This window comes from Neovison vison, chromosome 1, assembly GCF_020171115.1.
Source record: "Neovison vison isolate M4711 chromosome 1, ASM_NN_V1, whole genome shotgun sequence".
NCBI classification, from domain to species: domain Eukaryota; kingdom Metazoa; phylum Chordata; class Mammalia; order Carnivora; family Mustelidae; genus Neogale; species Neogale vison.
Genome location: NC_058091.1, coordinates 123,491,127 through 123,514,550, shown reverse-complemented (window position 1 = coordinate 123,514,550; position 23,424 = coordinate 123,491,127). Strand labels below are relative to the sequence as shown.

At 36.0% G+C, this 23,424-nt stretch overlaps 1 protein-coding gene across 2 annotated transcripts in view; it reads left to right on the top strand.

The window, feature by feature from the left end:
* EXOC2 (exocyst complex component 2) overlaps positions 1-23,424 on the top strand; it is a 295,982-nt gene that overhangs the window by 254,177 nt on the left and 18,381 nt on the right. For both annotated transcript variants that reach the window (XM_044257816.1, XM_044257809.1), the window contains exons 24-25: positions 13,197-13,252; positions 15,529-15,651. In XM_044257816.1, coding sequence (XP_044113751.1) covers positions 13,197-13,252; positions 15,529-15,651 — 179 coding nt within the window. The remainder of the gene's footprint in view (positions 1-13,196; positions 13,253-15,528; positions 15,652-23,424) is intronic.

Here is a 23,424-nt window from a genome sequence, read left to right as displayed (position 1 = left end):
ATCCCAAAAAAGTTTGGAGACTGCTTTACTACACTGTGCCTCTTGATGGCAGGCACCATGCCTTAGTCACCAGTGGAGTCCCCACAATAGGAAGTCCCTTTACATAATGAATTCTCAACATATATTTGAACAAATAAATGTTTTAGTAAATGGATTCCTTTAGAAATGGAAGTGACACCTTGTATGTAGTGTACACTGCCTTAAGAGTGCATGTGAGAGAACCTGGTGACATACTATTTAAGTCATAACTGTGTGAATGGAAACATGTAAGGCTGGCCCATTTTTGTCATTTTTAAGCTCATAACATTAAAAATAAAATACCAAACATCAAGTTTGCTTTAGTTCATATTGAAAACTTGATAAATTTATTACGATACTCATTTTGGTCCATTTTTCTTTTTTTTTTTTAATTTAAGTTCATCTTTAGTTTTTGATGTGGTGTTCAGTGATTCATTTGTTGCATATAACACCCAGTGCTTATCATGTCATGTGCCCTCCTTAATGCCCATCACCTAGATACCCCATCCCTCCCCCCATCTCCCTTTCTGCAAATCTTGGTCCTTTCTTTTTTTTTTAAGATCGAGAGAGAGAGTGAGTAAGAGAGAGCACAAGCAAGGGGAGCAGCAGAGGGAGAAGCAGACTCTCCACTGAGCAGGGAGCCCAATGTGGGGCTTTATCCCAGGACACTGGGACCACAACCTGAGCCAAAGGCAGACGCTTAACCAACTGAGCCACCTAGGTGCCTCTCCCTAAGTCTATCTTTAAATAAAAACATTTTACAGTTTAACTTATTTTTACATACATTATCACATTTTATCCTGCCAACGATCCCACTGGGGTAAGATTTTATTTTCCCCATTCAGCTGATTTTTAAAATTTGGAGAATCAGAAAAGGAATCAGTCTTGTTCAAGGTACTAGAATTAGGACCTCAGTGATTTTCCTCTGTCTTCAAATTCAGACTTTATCACTCTTACTGGAGAAGTATCTGAGGTATAGGAGATGGGTCAGGCCAGAGGGTTAACAGTACTATATAATTTTGCATATCTCAATATTTTGTAAATAATTGAGTTAAAGAAAAAGCACTTTGTGCCTTTTCTGCCAGAGGCATACCTAACAAGATCAGAAGAGGGAGAGCTGCTGCTTTCCCTGAGTGATGGCTCATAGGCTTTGGTCTCACAGTCCTACCCCAGCTGAAGAAAGGACAGTATGTGTATCCAGTTTTCCTTTTTCCCTGATAAACAGTGACATACTGGATCATGTCAATGTATGGCAGAGTTAAAAAGTTACAATAATGAATGATAAAAGTATCAGGAAGAATACAGGGGTTGTTGGAATTGTTTTTGGATAAAACTGTACCAGAGACTTCCATAAGCAACAAGTTTTGTAGAGTCATAAAAGCGAGCATTGATTCTGAAGATGGAAAAACAACTGAATAATTATTAATAACATTTTTCAAGAGTAAAAATAACTGATAATTCAAATATTGCAATGAAGATGTTGTTAAAAAGAAACAAAATCCTGGCAATGAAATGAGTCATTGTTACTACCTCTACAGCTCCTTCTCCTTGCTGCTGTTGAGCTCCTGTGCCTTTGTAGTTGGTAGTGTTTACAATAAGCTTTTAAAGCAGTATTACAGACAATGGAAGTGTAGCTAAAATATGAAAACAGCTTGTCTAAGTCAGATGCCACCATCCAAGCCCTTTCTACCTTGCCATGCTGCTTCTTCAATTTCATTTCCAACAGTTAAATACCCAGGGCTTAGTAGTTTCAATTGTCACAGTTAGGCTTAAAAGATGCTTATTGAAAGATTTACAAGATTTTATTACAAATGGCAAAGTTTCATTCTTTTAATAGCGCAGTAATATTCATGTGTGTTTGTCTGTGTCTGTGTGTCTGTCTGTGTCTGTGTACACACCACATCTTCTTTATCATTCACCTGTAGATGGACATTTAGCTTGCTTCCATATCTTGACTACTGTATATAATGTTAAAATAAGCATAGGGATGCATATATCTTTTTGAATTAATGTTTTTGTTTTCCTTGGGTAAATACCCAGTAGTGGAATTACTAGATTGTATGTTATCACTATTTTTAATTTTTTTGAGAAACTTCCATACTGTTTTCACAGTGATTGCACCAATTTACATTCCCACTAACAGTGTTCAAGGGTTTCCTTTTCGTCAAATTCTCACCAATACTTGTTATTTCTTGTCCTTTTGTTACTAGTTCTTCTGACTAGTGTGAGGTGACAGGTGACTGGTGTGAGATGGACCTAAAGGAGTAAAATAAGTCAGACACAGAAAGACAAATACTGTATGTGAAATCTAAAAACAAACAACCAGAACCAAACCCATAAATAAAAAGAACAAACTTGTTTGCTAGAAGGGAGAGGGATCGGAGGATAGTCAAAATGAGTAAAGGGAAATAGGAGACTCAGGCTTCCAGTTATGGAGTGAATAAGTCACAGGGATGAAAGGTATAGCATGGGGAATGGAGTCAATGGTATTTTGATAGTGTTGTATGGTAAGAGATGGTAAGTACACTTAAGAGCATAGCATAATATTTAGAGTTGTTAAATCACTATGTTGTACACCTGAAACTAATGTAACATTTTTTATCAACTGTACTTCAATTTAAAAAAAAATTTCTTGGGCGCCTGGGTGGCTCAGTGGGTTAAAGTCTCTGCCTTCAGCTCAGGTCATGATCCCAGGGTTATGGGATTAAGCCCCGCATTGGGCTGTCTGCTCAGTGGGGAGCCTGCTTCCCCCTGTCTCTCTGCCTGCTTCTCTGCCTATTTGTGATCTCTCTGTCAGATGAATAAATAAAATCTTAAAAAAAATTTTCTTATCCAAGTTAGCTACTGGCTTTTCATATTCTTTTTCTGCCTTCTATTTTATTACAACTTCATTGTTTTTAATTTCAACACTTTTTTTTTTTTTTTAGTTTAATGGTTGGAACAGATTTTATTTCTTAAGTGGTATATGGAACCATATGTTGAGAATAGGGACTTTACCTTATCATTTCTTTACTGTGCTCCACAGTGGTGATTCCAGTTTTAGGGATGCAATAGCTGCTCCATAACACGGATGGTACCAGCTATCATGGGTCAGACAGTGGTAGAGCACTTTCTGTGTGTTCAGTGAAGCACAGAGACCAACACAGCTAACTAGGGGAGCCAGGATTCTAACTCAGTCAGGCTCTTTGTGCCTGGCTTCTCTCATGAGCATTTATTGATTTTTATTTAATCAGTGTCATTTTATTTAAAAAAAAAAACTTATTTTGAAATTGAACAGTTACTACAGACCTGTTTATGAAATGTGATACACAAATATAATAAAACATTGCAAGTGTAAAACAAAATGCATCCATTTGCGTAGATAGAATGACTTTTATTTTCTTGTCTTTTTCATTTTGCTAATTGAAGTTGCCTTCTAATGAAAATTTTTTTTCTGACAAAAGACTAAATTGAAACAAATGAGTTTGATTTATCAGCTAATGTTAAATTGATTAAATGTCTACCTTTATGTCTGAAATTCAGTATATCATGTTCAAATGATGAAATGATATTCTATGCTAAATGTGTACAGCGTGCTTTAATATTCTATGTTAGTATAATTCATAATCTGTTTTACCAACCAGACTTTAACTTTGAAATGGTATATGTTGTGATATCCTTGATCATTTTTAAGTCTTGAAAGCTATTTGTGATATATATGAATGCTAAACTGTTATGAATATAAATCCTTTATTACAAATGGAAAACATAAGCCATGAAATAATTTTATTCCTATTTTCAGTGCTGGTAGTATTTTCTGTTTTCATAAGGCAGAGTTTTCCTGTTCGTATTTAAAAGCTAGGAGATAATATTAATTAAAGCCAGAAAAAAAAATATCCTGAGAAAGAAAATAGAGAACTGTAAAGGTTGAGATTATTCATTCACATACTACATATGAAAGGTATCCTCTTCTCAAGTGTTCATTTTAAAAATCTCTGATATGGCAAAAGACATTTATCAGTGTAGGAAAAGAGATCAATTTAGGAATGATCCAACTAAAATATGAAGACCTGAAACTTAAAACCCTTCCTCTATTCCAACAAAAGCTAATTTTGTTGCAAGATATTTAGGCCTTTCTGTTTGCCAATATTGATAGTTTTTGGTTACCTTTTTTTAATAGGCAGTAATTTCAATAATGTGCCTTCAGAGGTAATTGAGTAGATAATTTATTTAGAAAAAAATACCCCAAAGTTCTTTCATGTAGTGTTTCAGTTTGACCCAAAAAAAAGTACATTGTGGGATATTTATAGTATTTTTCGATCTATTTTTGTCTGTGGACTAGGACTGATAACTGATTTAGGGCATAGGGGTTAAAAACAGGAAATGTGGTTTATAAAGTAGGTAGTATCTCCAGAGTTTCCAAAGTTTGATTTCTTATAGTATTGACTGAAGAATATCATGTTTCAAAACAACATTAGGCAGAGTACCTTGAAATCAGTCTGTGTTTAAAGGAGTTGTCTGTCCAATTATGACAGGAAATGCTTCATGGAAAAATTTGCATTCTTGGTATAGGTTCAAATAGTACAGCATTGCTTTCTGTAATTAATTGCACAGTGTTCTTTTCTCTCTAACTCTTTTTTAGACAGTCTTTATATAGTTAGATTGAGTATAAGTCTTGTGTAAATTTTAGTAAATTTCCTTTGATCTTTGTGTTTGGTTAAAATTTTATTTTAGTGTTCTAGCAGAAGGTTTTGTCATTATCATAATTGAGAAGGAGCATATATTATAGTTATTAAATATCATAATTAGGGAATCCAAGTTAAGAAAATAAAATGGTATAAAAAAGCAGAGTTATAATTTTGTATGGCTTTGATGACAGCTTGGCAGAAGTGATCAAAACTAAAAACCTTTGACTCAGCAATCCCATTGCTAGGAAAATATCTTACATAAATTATTCTATGAGAATACAAAGATTAATATTCATTGCAGCATTATTAGTAATATGTACTGAAAGTCAATGTAATTGTCTAATAGAATAAATTATGAACAGAATAAAATTAATAAATTAGAATAAATACAGAATAAATAAATTGTGGCACATCCATTGCATAAAATACCCAGCAGCCACTGAAAATAATAAGGTAGATATGTATACACTGGCATGGAAGAATGTTTGTGATTTATTACAAAATAAAGTAAGCAAGTTTCAAGAAGAAATGTGTAGTGTAATCTCATTTTTGCGGGAGAAAAGTTTATATTCATTAAAAGACATTTGGAAGAATACATACCAAACTAGAGAGAAGGATGAAAGAGTTTATTGGACTTTTGTTATTATGAAAACATATACTTCTGTGTTTTAATTCTTTTCAGTTAGTATTTGATTTTTTTTCAAAGTAAAATAATAAGAAGAAAGGTCGATCAATCCAAAATGTTTACTATTATGTTTTTTAATATAGACATTCTTTAGAGAAGTCTGCCTAGTAGTTTTTCCAAAATTATTATTATTTTTTAAAGATTTTATTTATTTATTTGACAGAGAGAGAGAGATCACAAGTTGGCAGAGCAGGAGGCAGAGAGATGGGGAGGGGGGGAGTAGGCTCCCTGCTGAGCAGAGAGGCCGATGTGAGGCTCCATCCCAGGACCCTGAGATCCATGACCTGAGCTGAAGGCAGATGCTTAACCCACTGAGCCACCCAGGTGCCTCAGCCAGAATTATTAATTATATCAAAAATCAAATCTGCTCACATAATACTTTTTAATATATAAAACATTTTCCCATATTTCAAAGAAATTTGAAGCTCCAGCGAATTAGCTGATTTTCCAACTAAGATGTAAATCCAATTCATTCTATATACATCCATACATTATCTATTATAGCTTATCGCTAGGTATTATTCCATGAGATCGGCATAAAAATAATAGTAAGACCCTTTCAACGTGTCAGGGGACCATTTTCTCATAAATGGTCCTGAGGATTTTATCAAACAGAGCCCTGTTTACCAATTTGGGTTTTAGTGTTTGGCAAACAGTTTTCTTTTATACAGTTGCTTTCTTGTGCTGTTTTAAAGACAATGTAAAGCTCTCTCCCATGTGCAATGTATGTCCTGTGAGGAGGAGAGCTTTATTTCTTATGAATTTGTTTTTTGTTTGTTTGGTTGGGTGGTTGGTTTTGTTTTGTTTGGTCACTACTATAATCCCAGCACCTGGAAGAGAATCTGGCCTGTAATAGTAATAGGCACTCAAAAATATTTTTAGTAGTATGCCTATTTCAAAACCAATTGTCCCCTTTATGTGATTAAAAGAAGAAACTGACAAATATGGCAAGAAAAAAAAGTACTTCTTATCCACTTTCATGTATGAAAATAAAAACCTTCATTATTGGAGAAGATGGTATGTGGTCCAGGCCCAGTTACAGGAAGCCCACCCTGCAAGAAGGAGCCTACAGGTTCTTGCTCAGAGTAGAGATGCTTTGTTTTCTCCATGGGGAATTTCCACACTGGGCTGCTAGATTAATTGCTAAGTGATAGTCTAGATTGATACCGTGTGGGTGGGGACACTTTTTGTCAAATATCATGACACATTCTAATTTTATATTCAGAAAGTAGAGGAGATACATATTGTAAATACTTAGAAGTTGTTCTCATTCCTTTGGAAAGTTGTGGGGGTTTATCTAAGAGAAACCTTTTTAAAAACAATACTTATTACTACATCATAATAGTGTAACATTTGTAACTCCAAGAAATAAGTCATTTGCCTTATTTTTTCTGTGTGCACTGTTAACATGGACAGCTCATTTCCTAGTAGTACTGTAAATGTGGTATTTATGGCCCACTTAATGTTGGAGCTAAGGCTAAAACCCTGGTTTCCTAACACATTTACTAAGTGTTCATTATGTTCTAATGTGTCTGGGCTTCTTCCTGAGTAGCACATAATGAGCATTCAATAAATGTAAAGGTTTATTGTTTGACATAAGCTATTTGCTAATTAAGTATATAGCCAGAAAAACAAAGCATATTTGGAAAAAATATATTTAGACTCAGCAGTATTCCATTTTGTTATACTTAATTGATTCAAATTATATTTTTCAAATGGATCCTACAGAATTATTTCAAAAGGACTGTTTTTGTTTTCTTGAATCCTGTGAAAAGTAAGATATATGCTTTAGCAGAGAGTATCTCCTTTACACATAAACTGAGGCATTTACATTTTTAGTGGATGATGGCTCAAGTATAAAATTCACATTATAGAATCCTACATGCATTAAAAATTTTCTCTGATGTATTTGTTCACTCATTCATTCCTTTATCACTTTATTTAAGAGGGTTAAGGGAACTTACTAGTGAGCAAGACATACATGATGTTTGCCCTCTTTCTTCATTCATAAATATTTTTGAACTTGTGCCTCAGACCAGCCACTGTAATGGGTAGTGAGGATACAAAGATGTGGTAAATGGAGGACAATTCCTATGCCTGTGAGTTAACAATCTAGCAGGGTAGATAGTTATCAATTAAGTAGTCATGTAAATCAATGGAAAGCTGCTACAGTAGGGGAAGAGGGAGTTGGTGCTGAGAGGACATGAGAGGTGATCTAAGTGTATCACCCTGAAATACAAGGGAGAGTCAGCTGATCATAACCAGTAATACTTCCTCCCATTTGCTGACTGCCTGCTCCCCAACAGATACACTGTTAGCCTCTTAGAAGCATTATTTCATTTATTAAATGGTATCTCTGTTTGATAAATGAGAAAGCTACACGTTAGAGATGTTCAGAAACTTTCCGCAAGGTGACAGCTTAGTAAGTAATGTATTTGAGGTCAGCACCTGCATCTGCCTTCTGTTCAAATGTATAATTCTGATCTACCCAGGCCATTACTCAGGTGTCCCCGTAGAAGTCAGTTCTTCCCTAACCATTGCTGGTATGTTACATTCAGCCATTCTTTCCAAACCAAGGCAAAGTGTGACAAAAACAGTTCCACTATATTCCAATTTCTAGAGAACTTTGTGTAAACTAGAAAAATAAGTATATGGTCAAACACCAATCTGCAGTTACTGCACATCCCAGTAACATTTGATATTGTATCTGGGCTGTCTGCTGCTGTCATGTTCTAATACACACATTTAACTGTTCAGAGATTGCTAGTGCCACTCAAAAGAACTTTGCCTACAATTAAGCTGTAGCCAGGGGGTTACATGATGGATTATAGTATCCAAACTTCTAAATCATGTGTTTCAGAACAAGAAATTGGCTCCCTTCTTCTAGTTATCATACATTTTACCCAACTATTTATGTCTTTCTTTTTAAAAAGTACCTTAAATATGTGTACTGCTTTGTAATCTACAACATGTCCTCTACCACATAAGCTCTCTTAGGGTGGGGCCATGTCTGTTTTGCTCACTTTTTTATACCATCACCTGGCAGTGCCTAGCACATAATTGATGCACAACAAATATTTAAACAATAAGGAGATAAATATATATCATTTGTATAGTTTTGATAGCAAAACAGGCATTGTAATCTCTTTTGTAAACTAAGCTGCTGTCTAAAAGGTGAACTGGGCCATATCATTAGTATATAGGTAAGCCAGAACTTTGATCCCAAGTGTTCTGGCTTTACATTGAGTGTTCTTTCTATCACCTCAATGAACTTAAAAGTCTTCATCAACCATTAATGTTAATAATATTAAAACTATTGAGAAGAAAACACACTACCAAATTTAACTACAAAATCATCCCTTCGTCATAGTCATCATAGACCTTTTGAAAATAGTACCATAAGCAAAAATCAAATCCTGGTCCTGCCCCCATGGATTATGGTCCTTTTAAACTCTGCCATCCACTTTAAGACCTCAGGCACTTTAATAACAAAATTTATGTACAGCTCTTCTCTGAGAGCTATGGGATCCTTCTTGGCATTCTTACTACCTCTTGCTTGCTTTCCAAATCTAACCCATTCCATTCAAGCAAGTTAGCTCAGCTGTCAGTGAAATCACAGGGAAGACCCAACTTTACATTTTACAAAACCTAATTCTGTTTCTTTCAGCTCTGAGTAATTGAATTTCTGTCCTTTTGGCATGATTGCCTTGTACTTTCCTCTTCCAGGTCAGTAAAGAGAAATTTGTCACTCTAACCACCAAAAAGAAGATTGCTACCTTCTGTTAGCTGTGTTTTGATGGGGTCCTTTGACACCAGTACCACATAAGCAAGCAAGGCAAGCTCATGCATCCTACCAGGATGCTATAGGTTTTTGGGGGTACATATTTTTTTTTCTATTAGAATTTTTATTTTTTCCCCAATTTATTTATTTTCAGAAAAACAGTATTCATTATGGGGGTACATATTTTTAAAAGAACTGACAATCTCTTATAGCTGGGTTTGGAGCAATATTTTAAAACAGAAAACTTACCAGGCACTTAAACCCAGGGGATTAATCTGTGTTTATTTTTTTAGAAACACATCTGGAAGTCTCAGCGTGGATACCTGAGTGAGTAGGATAGGTGCTAGGGAGGATAGGCTAGTGTGTAGGGTGTGATACTGGTTTTGTTTCTCCTTGGGCTGATAACAGGCTATAGAGTGGAGTAAAGAGAAAGGAATTGAAATTCTTAACTAGGAAGACCACAAAGATCTTATCTGTTTGATGTTTGTGAACCTTCAGACCTCAGTCCCTAGACACTGACGCTGTCTAGTCTCTAAGTCCAGTGCCCTTCCTCCACACTTCCCCAGTACTAATCTTTAACCTTTCAAGAACTTAAGAAAAATAGAAATTGTAAGTAAATGTTTTACAAATTAGTATAAATTGTATTACAAAGATTTTTTTTCTCACAATATAAAACCCTTTCATTCCACGTATTTGCTACATGCGACTTATACACACATGTGAATACCAATACATTAGGATAAAATTTAATAACTAGAACTTTGAGGTCTTAATACATACTGAGGATATACACATGCTCTACTTGAAAGACCTATTGTCTCATTACCTCTGATGTGAGGTAATGAGGACCCTTTCAGGGTCCACCATGGAGTAGAATCTCAACAAATCGATGTTAAATGAATTAATGAGAACTTTAGCCATTCCCTTAGAACTAATAACAATTTCAGCCCAATATGCAATAAAAATAATTCTCTCTGTATTTAACACAATGGATTTTTGTAGAGAGGCAATCAATGACTTATTTTTATTTCAAAAGTTTTTATTTTTAAGTTATTAACACCAGCATATACATTGCTTTGGAAAGTTGTAATAATATTTCACAAATCTCCATCTCAAACTAAGCATGCATTTTTCAGACGTGTTCAATTTAATGCTGTCTTTTTGAACCCATACTGACCTGATGTGTGGCTTGACTGAGAGCTCTCTTTCTGTTCATTCCTAGGACCACAAATTTTTTTCCTTCTTTTTTTGCAACATTACCACTTAATCTCTTAAAGTGGTTGTTGGGGTTTTTTTGGAGTGGGGGTACAATTATTTCATTTTGTCCTAGTCATAAAATTAAGTCTCCAAGAGATAGAATTTTTTTTTTCCTCAGTTTGTTCAGGTTGAGGCTGTGTGTTCCTTCTAACATATTATCCTTGTGAAACCTGTGGTCAACCTAAAACAGGAAGCTTGTTTTTGTTTTCATATTATTTATCAACAGCAATATAGTTCTAATGGCTGAAAGTATCTTAGTTTTTATTCTTACTATTCATAGCTTTGCCTTTAGAATTATATTGAGTAATTTAGATTTATCTCTTTTACAGGGTGTTTTATTAGTAATGCTCAGTCTGATGGGTTCTTGCCAGGAAATGTTTTTCCTATCACGGTCAGAGTGGGAGTTGAGTTGCTAGCATGTGACACTGGCTTGCTTTATTCTAACTTTAATTTTCTGCTTTTTAGTCAGCACTCTGGCCCCACTCTTGTCTTTTACATTGAAGAATCTTAGAAGTTAAAAACTGCCCTGACATTTCTAATCATCATTGCTAGAACATTGCTAGCCCAAAACTTCTGACATTTGTTCAGATAGTAGTATTGACAGAATCCTGGTTTTCATGAACAGCTGAGACTATTGAATTTCTCACTCTTAAGTTCCTTACATCATTACTGGCTTAAGATTGTGCTTATATTTTTAGAAACTATATACATGGTTATGCATATATGTATATAAGTATGTATGTATATATGAGCTAGTCTTTCACGTATTGCAATTTAAAAATTCTTGACCTGAGAACGATGGTTATGAACTCTTGAACTGGAGAACCCTTCTGTGTTTTCCTCCACTCACCCTAAGAGAACTGCCTGGAGAACAAGGGACAAGAGGAGACCTTTTGACTTGGATGTCCATAGTCACCAGAAACAGATGTCACAGCCAGATCTCCCTGTTGCCCTAACTATATATAACAGGTGAACAATCCAAAGGAACAACTCTGTGGTATGACTTTCCCCTTAGAGGAAGAAAGCTTTTCTGGTCTTGAGCACAAGGTAGTCTATTTCACTTTCACTTACAATAGGTTCCTGATATTTTTCTCTCCTACCTCCTAGGTAAAACTTGTACCTTTCAATTAGTTGACTTCAACTAACTTCTGAATATTTTTTGCTCCTCAACAGTTTTCTCATTTTTCCACCAGAAAAACAGAATTAATAACACTTGAACCTTGTATCCTAAAGTATATATAAATTGGCGCCTCAAAAGAAAAATAGTGTACCTATTTATGTACCATCGCATATGACAGAACCAAAAGCTTGTATCAGCTTTCTGAATTGGCATTTTCAGGTTCTAAATATATATATAGAACCTGAATATAAAATATATAATATTTGAATAAAAAATATATATAAATATATATATTTAGAACCTGAAAATGCCAATTCAGAAAGCTGATTATAGTTCTTGGCCTTTAATCTCAACTTTTCTAAATAATCAGTAGCTTAGATGACATTATAGAAAAAGATTCTCCTTAATATTTTTACTGTTAACATCCATGATTTTACAATACAGGAGACTTTTCTTTGTTCTATAGGAAAAGATTTCTCAGTATTTGCAATTAATTCTAGAAGGCATTCTGAAGTACTATTCCACTCCAAGTAAATGTAATTTCTTTAGAGTTACAGTAAAGTAGCATTTTGTTTTACATTTTTTTCCTACAAAATTATAGTAATAAAAGTTCTTACTGAGCCTGTGGATACCAGGACTAATCACATGCATTATCCCCTATAATCCTCACTGTAAACTTACAAGATAGATACTGTTCTTATATTCTGATAGAAGAGAAAACTGGGCTCTCAGTCTTCTTGCCAGAAGTCATAGTTTGTAGCTGATGAAGCTGGGGTTTGATCCAAGATAATCTGACTTAAGACTCCTATACTTTTAAATCTTCTGCAACCTGCTTTTGAGTACCTGCTTTTGAGTGAAGTAGTATTTGTTACTGTCTGTATTTGTTACATCTGTACTGTCCTGAAATTTTGTATTGTGTCCAGTTTTTAACTTGCTTTACAGAATCAGATTGTGACTTTGTCAAAAATTTCTCCCAGAAGTAATTTTTTAAGAGCAAAATGGTCATTCTGAGGGCACCTGGGGGGTTCAGTGGTTTAAGACTCTGCCTTAGGCTGAGGTCATGATCTCAGGGTCCTGGGATGGAGCCCCACATCGGGCTCTCTGCTCATCAGGGATCCTGCTTCCCCTCCCCCTCTTTCTGTGTGTTGCTCTGCCTACTTGTGATCTCTCTCTCTCTACCAAATAAATAAATAAAATCTTTTAAAAAATGGTCATTCTGCATGACTTAACTTTTACCTTTGGAAATAAGATATTATAATAGATAATTTAGCTTTTATAAGCTTTGTCAAATATCTTCTGTCTTTTGGGGGGGTCTGCTAATGTAAATGTGTGTGTGCATACACACACACAAAGATATGAAGAAACTGAAGGATAGTTTTAAATTTCAATTTTGAAAGAGACTGACCGTCAGTTTCAGAAAAATAATGACAGAAATGGAAAAACAATGAAAGAAAATGCCTAATTTAACTTTTTTTTTTTAACCTGTATGAAAATAGTCCTTTTACCATTTGGTCCTCAAAAGGAACTAGACAGTGGTAGTGTTACTTTCTGTTTCTCCTTAGAAAATTCTAAAGCAGTAGTACATACAGTACACAGTAATGCCATCAAGGGAGATGGGTAGCTTGTTTCCATTAAATGCCTTTTTTCCCTCCCTCATTTTGATTTCAGGTGTCAGAAACTATTTAAAAGAAGCATTGGTGAATATAATTGCTGTGCATGCAGAGGTAAGCTATCATTAGGTATTCCTGAGAAATATGGGTAACTGGAAAAAAAGAAAAAGAGGCAAATTTTGATGGTTTATATGGTAGTCTTTTTTTCCCTTCAGAATATATATTGAGTATAAATAAAACACAACTCTACTTTCATACATGCACACACAATCACACTCAACACATGTGTGCTCTTTAACTCTGAGAGGTTTTTTCCTGAAATTGTGTGTGTTTAAAACTAAATTCATTAGTGTTCAAAAGGTAAGGAGAAGAGAGACTGAAAAGATAAAAGGTATGTTAAATCCCTTGTCTTGGAAAATTCATTAACCTCTTTTTAACTAGGAGACAAATAAGCACTGTTGTCTTAATTGTGTAGCAATGTGCTCTTACATAGTGGCTGGGATTCCAAAAAACTGGACTTGTTAGAAAGATAGGCTGAAAGGGCACGCTGAGGTTAGGAAGCAGGTGCATGGTTTCCTATCAGTAACTGACTTAGGTACATGTAGATGTTGATGCCTCTGGTTCTTGCTAAAAGTTGTCCTCACTTAAAGCATTATCATCTTAAACTTCACATTAACCTCCTTTGTTAACATCCTTCTTAGAAGGACTCTTCTAAGGAACATCAAAAGAGGCATAGCTATCACCATTATCACCACTATGACTACCTATTCTATAATTTCACAATCCATTACTCACTGCTTTGCCAGTACTTTCAGAGTTGTTCTAGCTCATAGACTGATGGATGAACAGATAAAATGGGGCCCAGCAAAGAGGTTATCATTAGATAATTTCCACTGTTGCTTGAGTGCCTTTTAAGCTGTATATATCTGATGTAAGTGTATTTAGTTTATATCACTATCTTCATCCAAAATTATCAGAGGTTATCAAGGTAAACTGGAAAAATGGATAATGCAGGCTAAAACAAAAGAGTAACCAAAGGAAACAAGAGAATGCTTCCTAAATTTGTCTCTAGGTTTGAAATAACTCAAGCAGAAAGAGAAATATAGTATGTTACAATTTCCATTTTTTAAAAAAAGATTTTATTTATTTGACAGAGCAAGATGGCAAGAGAGGGAATACAAGCAAGGGGAGTGGGAGAGGGAGAAGCAGGCTTCTCACTGAGCAGGGAGCCTAAATGTGGGGCTCCATCCCAGGACCCTGGGATCATGACCTGAGCCGAAGGCCCATGCTTTAATGACTGAGCAACCCAGGTGCCCCTATAGTTTTCATTTCTTAATAAAGAAAAACATACATTCCTCTATAAAGTTTATATATGATATAACTCTAGCAAGAATTTATCACATACATTTTAAAATTATTTTATCATGATTTTCCAAAGATCTACAAATGCTTTCTTATTGTGTTAGCTTCCAGTAAAATTAGAGTATAAAATTAAATCATCAGTCAGTGAAAGCATTTCTGTGGTAGATGAACAGGTGGTAGTCAGAAGAATTGCAAAATATGTAGGCATTTTTAGTGATCATGGTGATTCTCAAAGAAGCAGCTATTATTAATGTTCACTATCAGTTACCATGATTTGTATTAGGTTTTCCAATTTTAATTTTTTTAATTAGTTTAAGATAAACTTTTAATTTATCTCAGTGACTGAAGGTAGAATTTCATTCATAATGTTTATTATTTAGTATTTCCTACCTGATCTTAACCTGACAAATTTATAAATCAGCATAGTAAAATGTTTTACCACATTTTCAAATATAATAACTCTTAGCCTGAAAATACCAAAATTCAAATTTTGAAAATATTTTATGTCAAATGAAAGGAAATACATATTAAATTCAGCAAATAGTAAAATTGGGGACTTTGTTGTCCCCAATTGGGAACTTTTATTGTCCAATACACAATAAAGTGCCCAATATGATATGATGTTTTAATCTAAGAGTCTGGCCCAGTATGTTTTTCTTTTAAATGTGGTAAAAAACTGACACAGTATATTTTTATTTCTACAGTTTTCTCTTTAGAAATAATATTTCATTTTGTGAAAAAGGCAAGAGGAAGAAGAAATCTTTGAAACTATTTTTACTTTGTCAACATCAACAATACCTTTTAGAATTATATTTGCCAATATATTTTAAGAGGATTAGTTTTGGCATGAATCACTTAATGCAACTTAAGTATATCTTCCTTTCATTCATAATTATGATCCTTTAAAAATATGACTTAGAAGACCTTTGAGTTATTTTGTTTTGTGCATTTCTTTGTTTTTAACAAATTCAAGTTAGGAAATGTTCCCATAATGCACTATTTCTTCTTACCTTAAACCCTTCCATCAGGTATTCACTATTTCCAAAGAATTGGTCCCTCGAGTTCTATCCAAGGTGGTTGAAGCAGTTTCTGAAGAGTTGAGTCGACTAATGCAGTGTGTTTCATCCTTTAGCAAAAATGGAGCATTACAGGTACCAAAATAATTCAGTTCCATGTTGAACTTTTATTTCATTTAAAACATACAAATATATTTTTAGTCATCAATCTTATGATATACAGACAGGTTTGGAGGTTGTTTTTTATGTATCTGCTGATTTATCATCTGTCATCATATCTTTTATATAAGCCATACCCCATTCATTGTCTAAAAGTTTTAGAGTGTTTGTTTCTTTAGAGTAGAGCAAGACCTTAATGACTCTTGTGAAATTATCTGAATGCAGATTCCTTCTAAAGTTTGTGATTTTTTTTTAAGTTTATCACTTCACTAAATTCAGTTTCAACAGGAAATTTTTAGCAATTTAATAAATCTTAAAAATTGGTTTGAAACCAATCAGGGCAGTTTTCATAGAAATGATAACAGTCACTTTGTACTCATAATCCATTGGTTTATGTTATAGTTATTAAAATTACATAATTATAATAACAAATGTAACTTCTATAAACCAGATACTTCTTAGTATGTATATAACCAAATTGAGAGCATCCAGGATATGCACCAATATGGCAGAGTTACCTGGTACCTGTGAACTGCAGTGATCCTAGAGCATTGCAAATGTATTTTTTAAAAGTACTGACAGTTTTGCTTCCAGTAGTGGCTGAGGAAGTTTCTCTCAGGCCATCTTTCTACCGATAACAGCTATAATCTTGAATAATGTAGAAAAATAAAAAGTATAAAAACAAAAACCTAAAGATACTGGAGAATGACCATTAGTGAGTGATTTTGAAGAAATGGCACTTGAGGAATTTTTCACTTTTTACATCTTTTAGCCTGAAGGCAGGCCAAGGGATGACTACAACTTCACAAAACCTGCTATCTTCTTGGCTTGAGGAATAGGCTTCGGAAGAATCACAATTATAGGAAAGCAAGGTGTTCCAGAGATCAGAAAGCAAAAGCAACAAATTTTGTGTATATACTGCCTAAATCACTAGTTGACCCCTGAACTACACCTGTGTGGTCAAACTTTACTTCAACCAGATCAGTTAGGCTAGAAGAAAAGAAGTAAGAATTGAAGTGCTGCCCAACAGCCAAGAGTTTTCCATTTGAGGCCAAATAAGTTAATTCCTTGCTAAAACAAACAAAACAGGGAGACAAACCATAAGTGACTCTTAATCTCATGAAACAAACTGTGGGTTGCTGGGGGAAGGGGGGTTGGGAGAAGGGGGGTAGGGTTATGGACATTGGGGAGGGTATGTGCTTTTGGGTAAATTGGAAGGGGAGGTGAACCATGAGAGACTATGGACTCTGAAAAACAATCTGAGGGGGTTTGAAGTGGCGGGGGGTGGGAGGTTGGGGTACCAGGTGGTGGGTATTATAGAGGGCACGGCTTGCATGGAGCACTGGGTGTGGTGAAAATATAATGAATACTGTTTTTCTGAAAATAAATAAATTGGAAAAAAAAAAAGAAAAGAAAAAAAAAAACCAGAAAACAAACAAAACAAAGATCAGTTTTCTTCAGGGGCATATTATAGAATCCAGAGTCTTCATACATAATACTTACAGTGTCCAAGAAAGAATCCAAACTTACATGAAGTGCACAAACAAAATAAAATGGGAAAATATGACCCACTCTCAATAAAAAAAAAAAAAAAAATCAACTGAGACCAATCGTGAGGTGACACAGATGTTGGATTTTGAAGACAAGGGCTTTAAAGCAACCGCATTCAGTGATGTTAAAAAAGAGACTGTTCATGCTCATAATGAATGAATAGTTAGGAAATCTCAGCAGAAAAACCCAAAAAAGGGAACTAAATGGAAATCCTGGAATGGAAAAATACAATATATGAATTTTTTGAAGTCTACTAGATGTGAATAACAGCAGATTAGGCAGGATAGAAGAGAAAGTCAGTGAATTTGTAAATCAACAGAAGTTACCCAATATGAAGAAGAGAGGAAAGAATCATTGGGAAAAAAATAAATAGAACTTCAGAGACCTGGGACAATGTCAAAAAGTCTAGCATACATGTAATTTGATTTCCAGAAGAGTCAGAATGGCTAATCAGTACATGAAAGGATGGTCAGCATCATTTGTTATCAGAGAAATGAAAATTAACACTACAATAATATGCCATTACACATCTACCAGAATGAAGAAAATTAAAAGCTTAAATACCAAGTGTTGGCAAGACTGAAAAGAAACTAGAGGTCTTAGGTGTAAATACCCAGTAGTGCAATTGCAGGGTCATAGCGTAGCTCTATCTCAATTTTTTGAGGAGATTATGCTGAGTGAAATGAGTCAAGCAGAGAAAGTCAATTATCATATGGTTTCACTTACTTGTGGAACATAAGGAATAACATAGAGGACGTTAGGAGAAGGAAAGGAAAAGTGAATTGGGGGAAAATCAGAGGGGGAGATGAACCATGAGAGACTGTGGACTCTGAGAAACAAACAGGGTTTTAGAGGGGAGGGATTGGGGAGGGGGTTGGGTGAGCCTGGTGGTGGATATTAAGGAGGGCATGTATGTGTGGTACATAAACAATGAATCTTGGAACACTGAAAAACTAAAATTAAAAAGAAAAAAAACAACAAAAACTAGAGGTCTTGTGCATTGCTGAAAGTGTAAAATAGTACAGTGACAAGAAAAGCCCTTGCAACAAAACAAAACTAAAAACACCTAAACATACTGTATGACCCAGCCATTCCAATCCCAGGTATTTAACCAAGAGGACTAAAAACATAATGACCAAAAGTTGGAAACAGCCCAGGAATTGATCAGTAGAATAAACTGTGATATATGCATGTAACCAAATATAATTCAGCATTAAAGAGGACAGATTACTGGGGCGCCTGGGTGGCTCAGTGGGTTAGGCCGCTGCCTTCGGCTCGGGTCATGATCTCAGAGTCCTGGGATCGAGCCCCACATCGGGCTCTCTACTCAGCGGGGAGCCTGCTTCCTCCTCTCTCTCTGCCTGCCTCTCTGCCTGCTTGTGATCTCTCTCTGTCAAATAAATAAATAAAATCTTTAAAAAAAAAAAAAAAGAGGACAGATTACTGGTACCACCTGGATTAATCTCAGGAGCATTCAGCTGAGTTAAGGAAGGTTTACACAAAAGCTCACATACTGTATGGTTTTCACTCACATGAAATTCTCAAACAGATAAAACTATCTATGAAGGAAAACGTCTCAGGATAGTGTTTTTCTCTGAATGTTTGAGATTAAATAGGGAGGAGCCTAATGGCCAAATTCTCTCAAAGCTAGCAGGGAAGGGCTGGGAAGAGATATCAGATTTAGCTGGAGAACTTCTTTGTATATACATGTCCATGAGACTATTGGCCTCCTAGGACTTGGACAGTCGTTTCTATATTGGAAAAGTTCAGATATATCTAACACCCACCCCATTTCAGCCTCTCCCATTGAGAATCGCTGTTAGGCTATTTTCTTTTGAGCAAATAACTTGGAGGTATTACAGGTTAACCTGCAGTAATTACTCACATAAGGGCCAGTGCGTTGGGACACCTGGGTGGCTCAGTCAGTTTAAACATCAGTCTTTTCAGCTCAGGTCATGATCCCGGGGTTCTGGGATCGAGTCCCATATCCAGCTCCTTGCTCAGCGGGGATCCTGCTTCTCCCTCTGTCTGCCTCTCCCCCTGCTTGTGCTCTCTCTCTCTCTGACAAATAAACTATATAAAATCTTGGGGAAAAAAAAAAAGGGCCAGTGCACCAATCTTCAGAGCCTTCCTGAGAGCCAGTTTAGAGAGGAGTGCAATGATAGTTTGGTGATTTTAGCTCATACTTGAACATGACATTTTCTGGTGTACAATTCTATGTGTATTTTATAAATAACCACAGCTTTTATAGTTGACATAAGTCATAGATTAAGTAAAACACCTATTATTTTGAATAAAATTTGGGCATGAAGATTAGTTTTACAGTGATGTAATCCTTCTACAGCATTCAACTAAAAGTTCTACCTAGGGGTATCTGAGTGGCTCAGTCATTAAGTGTCTGCCTTCCACTCAGGTCATGATCCCAGGGTCCTGGGATCAAGCCTCACATTGGGCTCCCTGCACAGCGGGAAGCCTGCTTCTCCCTCTCCCATCCCCACCCCTGCTCGCTCATGTTGTCTCTCTCTGTCAAATAAATAAAATATTTTTAAAAAAGGAAACTTCTACCTTACTCTTTCTTTTTTGATACTCTCTTTGTAGATCTATTTCTATACAGTATAAATAATAGAGACAAACTGCCATGTATATGCTTTTACTTACACGCTATTTTTTATGCTTCTAAGGCACTGAAAAATGAAACGAAACAACTGCTTTCCAAACAGAAAAAGTTTCACTGTATTGGTTATAGAATTTCTAATTAACTCTTATTTAAAACACCTGCCATGTCTCTTACCATTGTTTTATGTTTTATGCATTCATGGAGAAGAAAGGTTGTCTCTTTGAATAGTCTCCTGAGCAGCACACATATGGTGGGTACACCAGTTCAAAGGTAGAGAATGTATGCTGTGGGTTTCCTCATTCATTCAGGAGCTCTGAAGACAATTGATCTGTATGTAAAGTCTCACTTTTTCAAGCTTGCAAGAAGTTTAAGCTTTAGGTTGCCTTTTTTTATTCTTAAAAGTTTTATGCAGCTGTAACTTATCCGCCAGAGAGTGTTGACTATAAGGTAAAAAGTGTACACAGTTCAATGTTGTTCTTGTTGTTGTTGTTGTTGTTTTTACCATGTTCACAAGAGTTGTGCAGTCATCAACACAATCACCTTTAGAATATTGTACCTTAAGAAGAAACCTTGGTCCCATTAACAGCCACTCTCCATTGTCCTTCTAACCTCCCTTCCCAGCCACAAACAAGCAGTATTCTGCTATCTTCATGACTTTTTCTTTTCATTTTTTTTTCTTTTCTCTTTTCTTCTTTTCTTTTCTTTTTTCTTTTCTTTCTCCCTTAATCTCTTTCTCCTTTCTTCCTTCCTTCCTTTTAAAGATTTTATTTATCTGAGAGAGAGAAAAAGAAAAAGCATGAGCAGGGGAAGGGGCAGAGGGCAAGGGAAAGCTGAGCCTGAAGCCTGAAGCCCAGTGCCAGACTCCATGCCAGGCCCCTGAGATCATGACCTGAACAGAAGTCAGGTGCTTAACTGACTGAGCCACCCAGATGCCCCTCCATGACTTTTCTGTCCCTATGATTTGCCTGTTCCGAAACTTTCATATAACTGGAACCATATGGATATAGGTTTTTGTGACTGACTGTTTTACTTATTAGCATAATATTTTCAAGGTTCATATAGGTTGTAGCATGTACCGGTACTTTCCTTTGATGATTTCTTTTGATGACTGGGTAATATTTCATTGTGTTTTCTTTTTTTTTCCTTTGGATAATTGAGTAATTTTTTTTATGTTTTTTAAAATTTTATTAAAAAATTTTCTTTCCAATTTATTTATTTTCAGAAAAACAGTATTCATTATTTTTTCACCACACCCAGTGCTCCATGCAAGCCATGCCCTCTATAATACCCACCACCTGGTACCCCAATCTCCCACCCCCCCGCCACTTCAAACCCTTCAGATTGTTTCTCAGAGTCCACAGTCTCTCATGGTTCACCTCCCCTTCCAATTTACCCAAATTCCCTACTCCTCTCTAACGCCCCTTGTCCTCCATGCTATTTGTTATGCTCCACAAATAAGTGAAACCATATGATAATTGACTCTCTCTGCTTGACTTATTTCACTCAGCATAATCTCTTCCAGTCCCGTCCATGTTGCTACAAAAGTTGGGTATTCATCCTTTCTGATGGAGGCATAATACTCCATAGTGTATATGGACCACATCTTCCTTATCCATTCATCCGTTGAAGGGCATCTTGGTACTTTCCATAGTTTGGCGACTGTGGCCATTGCTGCTATAAACATTGGGGTACAGATGGCCCTTCTTTTCACGACATCTGTATCTTTTTGATGACTGAGTAATATTTCATTGTATAAATATACCACAGTTTCTTTATCTGCTTCTCATTTGGTGGACATTCATGTCATTTCTACTTTTTACCTAATAAGACCATTCACATAAAAATTTTTTTTTAATATTTATTTGACAGAGAGAGGGATCACAAGTAGGCAGAGAGGCAGGCAGAGAGAGGGGGAAAGCAGGCTCTCCACTGAGCGGGGAGCCCGATGCAGGGCTTGATCCCAGGACCCTGAGATCATGACCTGAGCCGAAGGCAGAGGCTTAACCCACTGAGCCACCCAGGTGCCCCCACATAAAAATTTTTATATGTTTTAGGGCGCCTGGGTGGCTCAGTGGGTTGAGCCGCTGCCTTTGGCTCAGGTCATGATCTCAGGGTCCTGGGATTGAGTCCCGCATCGGGCTCTCTGCTCAGCAGGGAGCCTGCTTCCCTCACTCTCTCTCTGCCTGCCTCTCCATCTACTTGTGATTTCTCTCTGTCAAATAAATAAATAAAATCTTTAAAAAAAAATTTTTTTATATGTTTTAATTTCTCTTGGGTATGTACTTGGAAGGGGAATTCCTAAATCAAATGGCTACCCATTGTTTAATCTTTTTTTTTCCTGATTTAATTTAATTTTATTTTTTTCAGTGTTCCAAAATTCATTGCTTATGCACCACACCCAGTGCTTCATGCAATACATGCCCTCCATAATACCCACCACCAGGCTCACCCAACCTCCCACCTTCCTCCCCTCCAAAACCCTCAGTTTGTTTCTCAGAACCCATAGTCTGTCATGGTTTGTCTCCCACTCTGATTTCCCCCAAATCACTTCTCCTCTCCATCTCCCAATATCCTCCATGTTATTCCTTATGCTCCACAAGTAAGTGAAACCATATGATAATTGACTTTCTCTGCTTAACTTATTTCACTCAACATAATCTCTTCCAGTCCCATCCATTATGATAAAAAGTTGGGTATTCATCCTTTCTGATGGAGGCATAATACTCCATTGTATATCTGGACCATATCTTCTTTATCCATTCATCTGTTGAAGGGCATCTTGGTTCTTTCCACAGTTCGGTGACTGTGGCCATTGGTGCTATGAACATTGGGGTGCAGATGGCCCTTCTTTTCACTACATCTGTATCTTTGGGGTTAACACCCAGTGGTGCAATAGCAGGGTCATACATTAGCTCTGTTTCTAATTTCTTAAGGAATCTCCACACTGTTTTCAAAGTGGCTGCACCAACTTGCATTCCCACCAACAGGGTAAGAAGGGTTCCCCTTTCTCCACATCCTCTCCAACACTTCCTGTTTACTATCTTGTTAATTTTGGCCATTCTAACTGGTATAAGGTGGTATTCCATTGTGGTTTGGATTTGAATCTCCCTGATGGCTAACGATAATGAATATTTTTTATGTGTCTGCCAGCCATTTGTATATCTTCGTATCTCTTCTTTGGAGGAGTGTCTGTTCATGTCTTCTGCCCATTTTTTTGACATGATTATCTGTTTTTGGATGTTTGAGGAGTTCTTTTTAGATCTTGGATATCAGCCCTTTGTCTGTAGTGTCATTTTTGAATATCTTCTCCCATTCCATGGGTTGCCTTATTGTTTTGTTGACTGTTTGCTTTGCTGTGCAGGAACTTTTCATCTTGATGAAGTCCCAAATATTCATTTTTGCTTTTGTTTTCCTTTGCCTTTGGAGACATGTCTTGAAAGAAGTTGCTGTGGCCGGTGTCGAAGAGGTTACTCCCTATGTTCTCCTCTAGGATTTTGGTAGATTCCTGCCTCACATTGAGGTCTTTTATCCATTTCAAGTTTATCTTTGTATATGATGTAAGAGAATGTTTGAGTTTCATT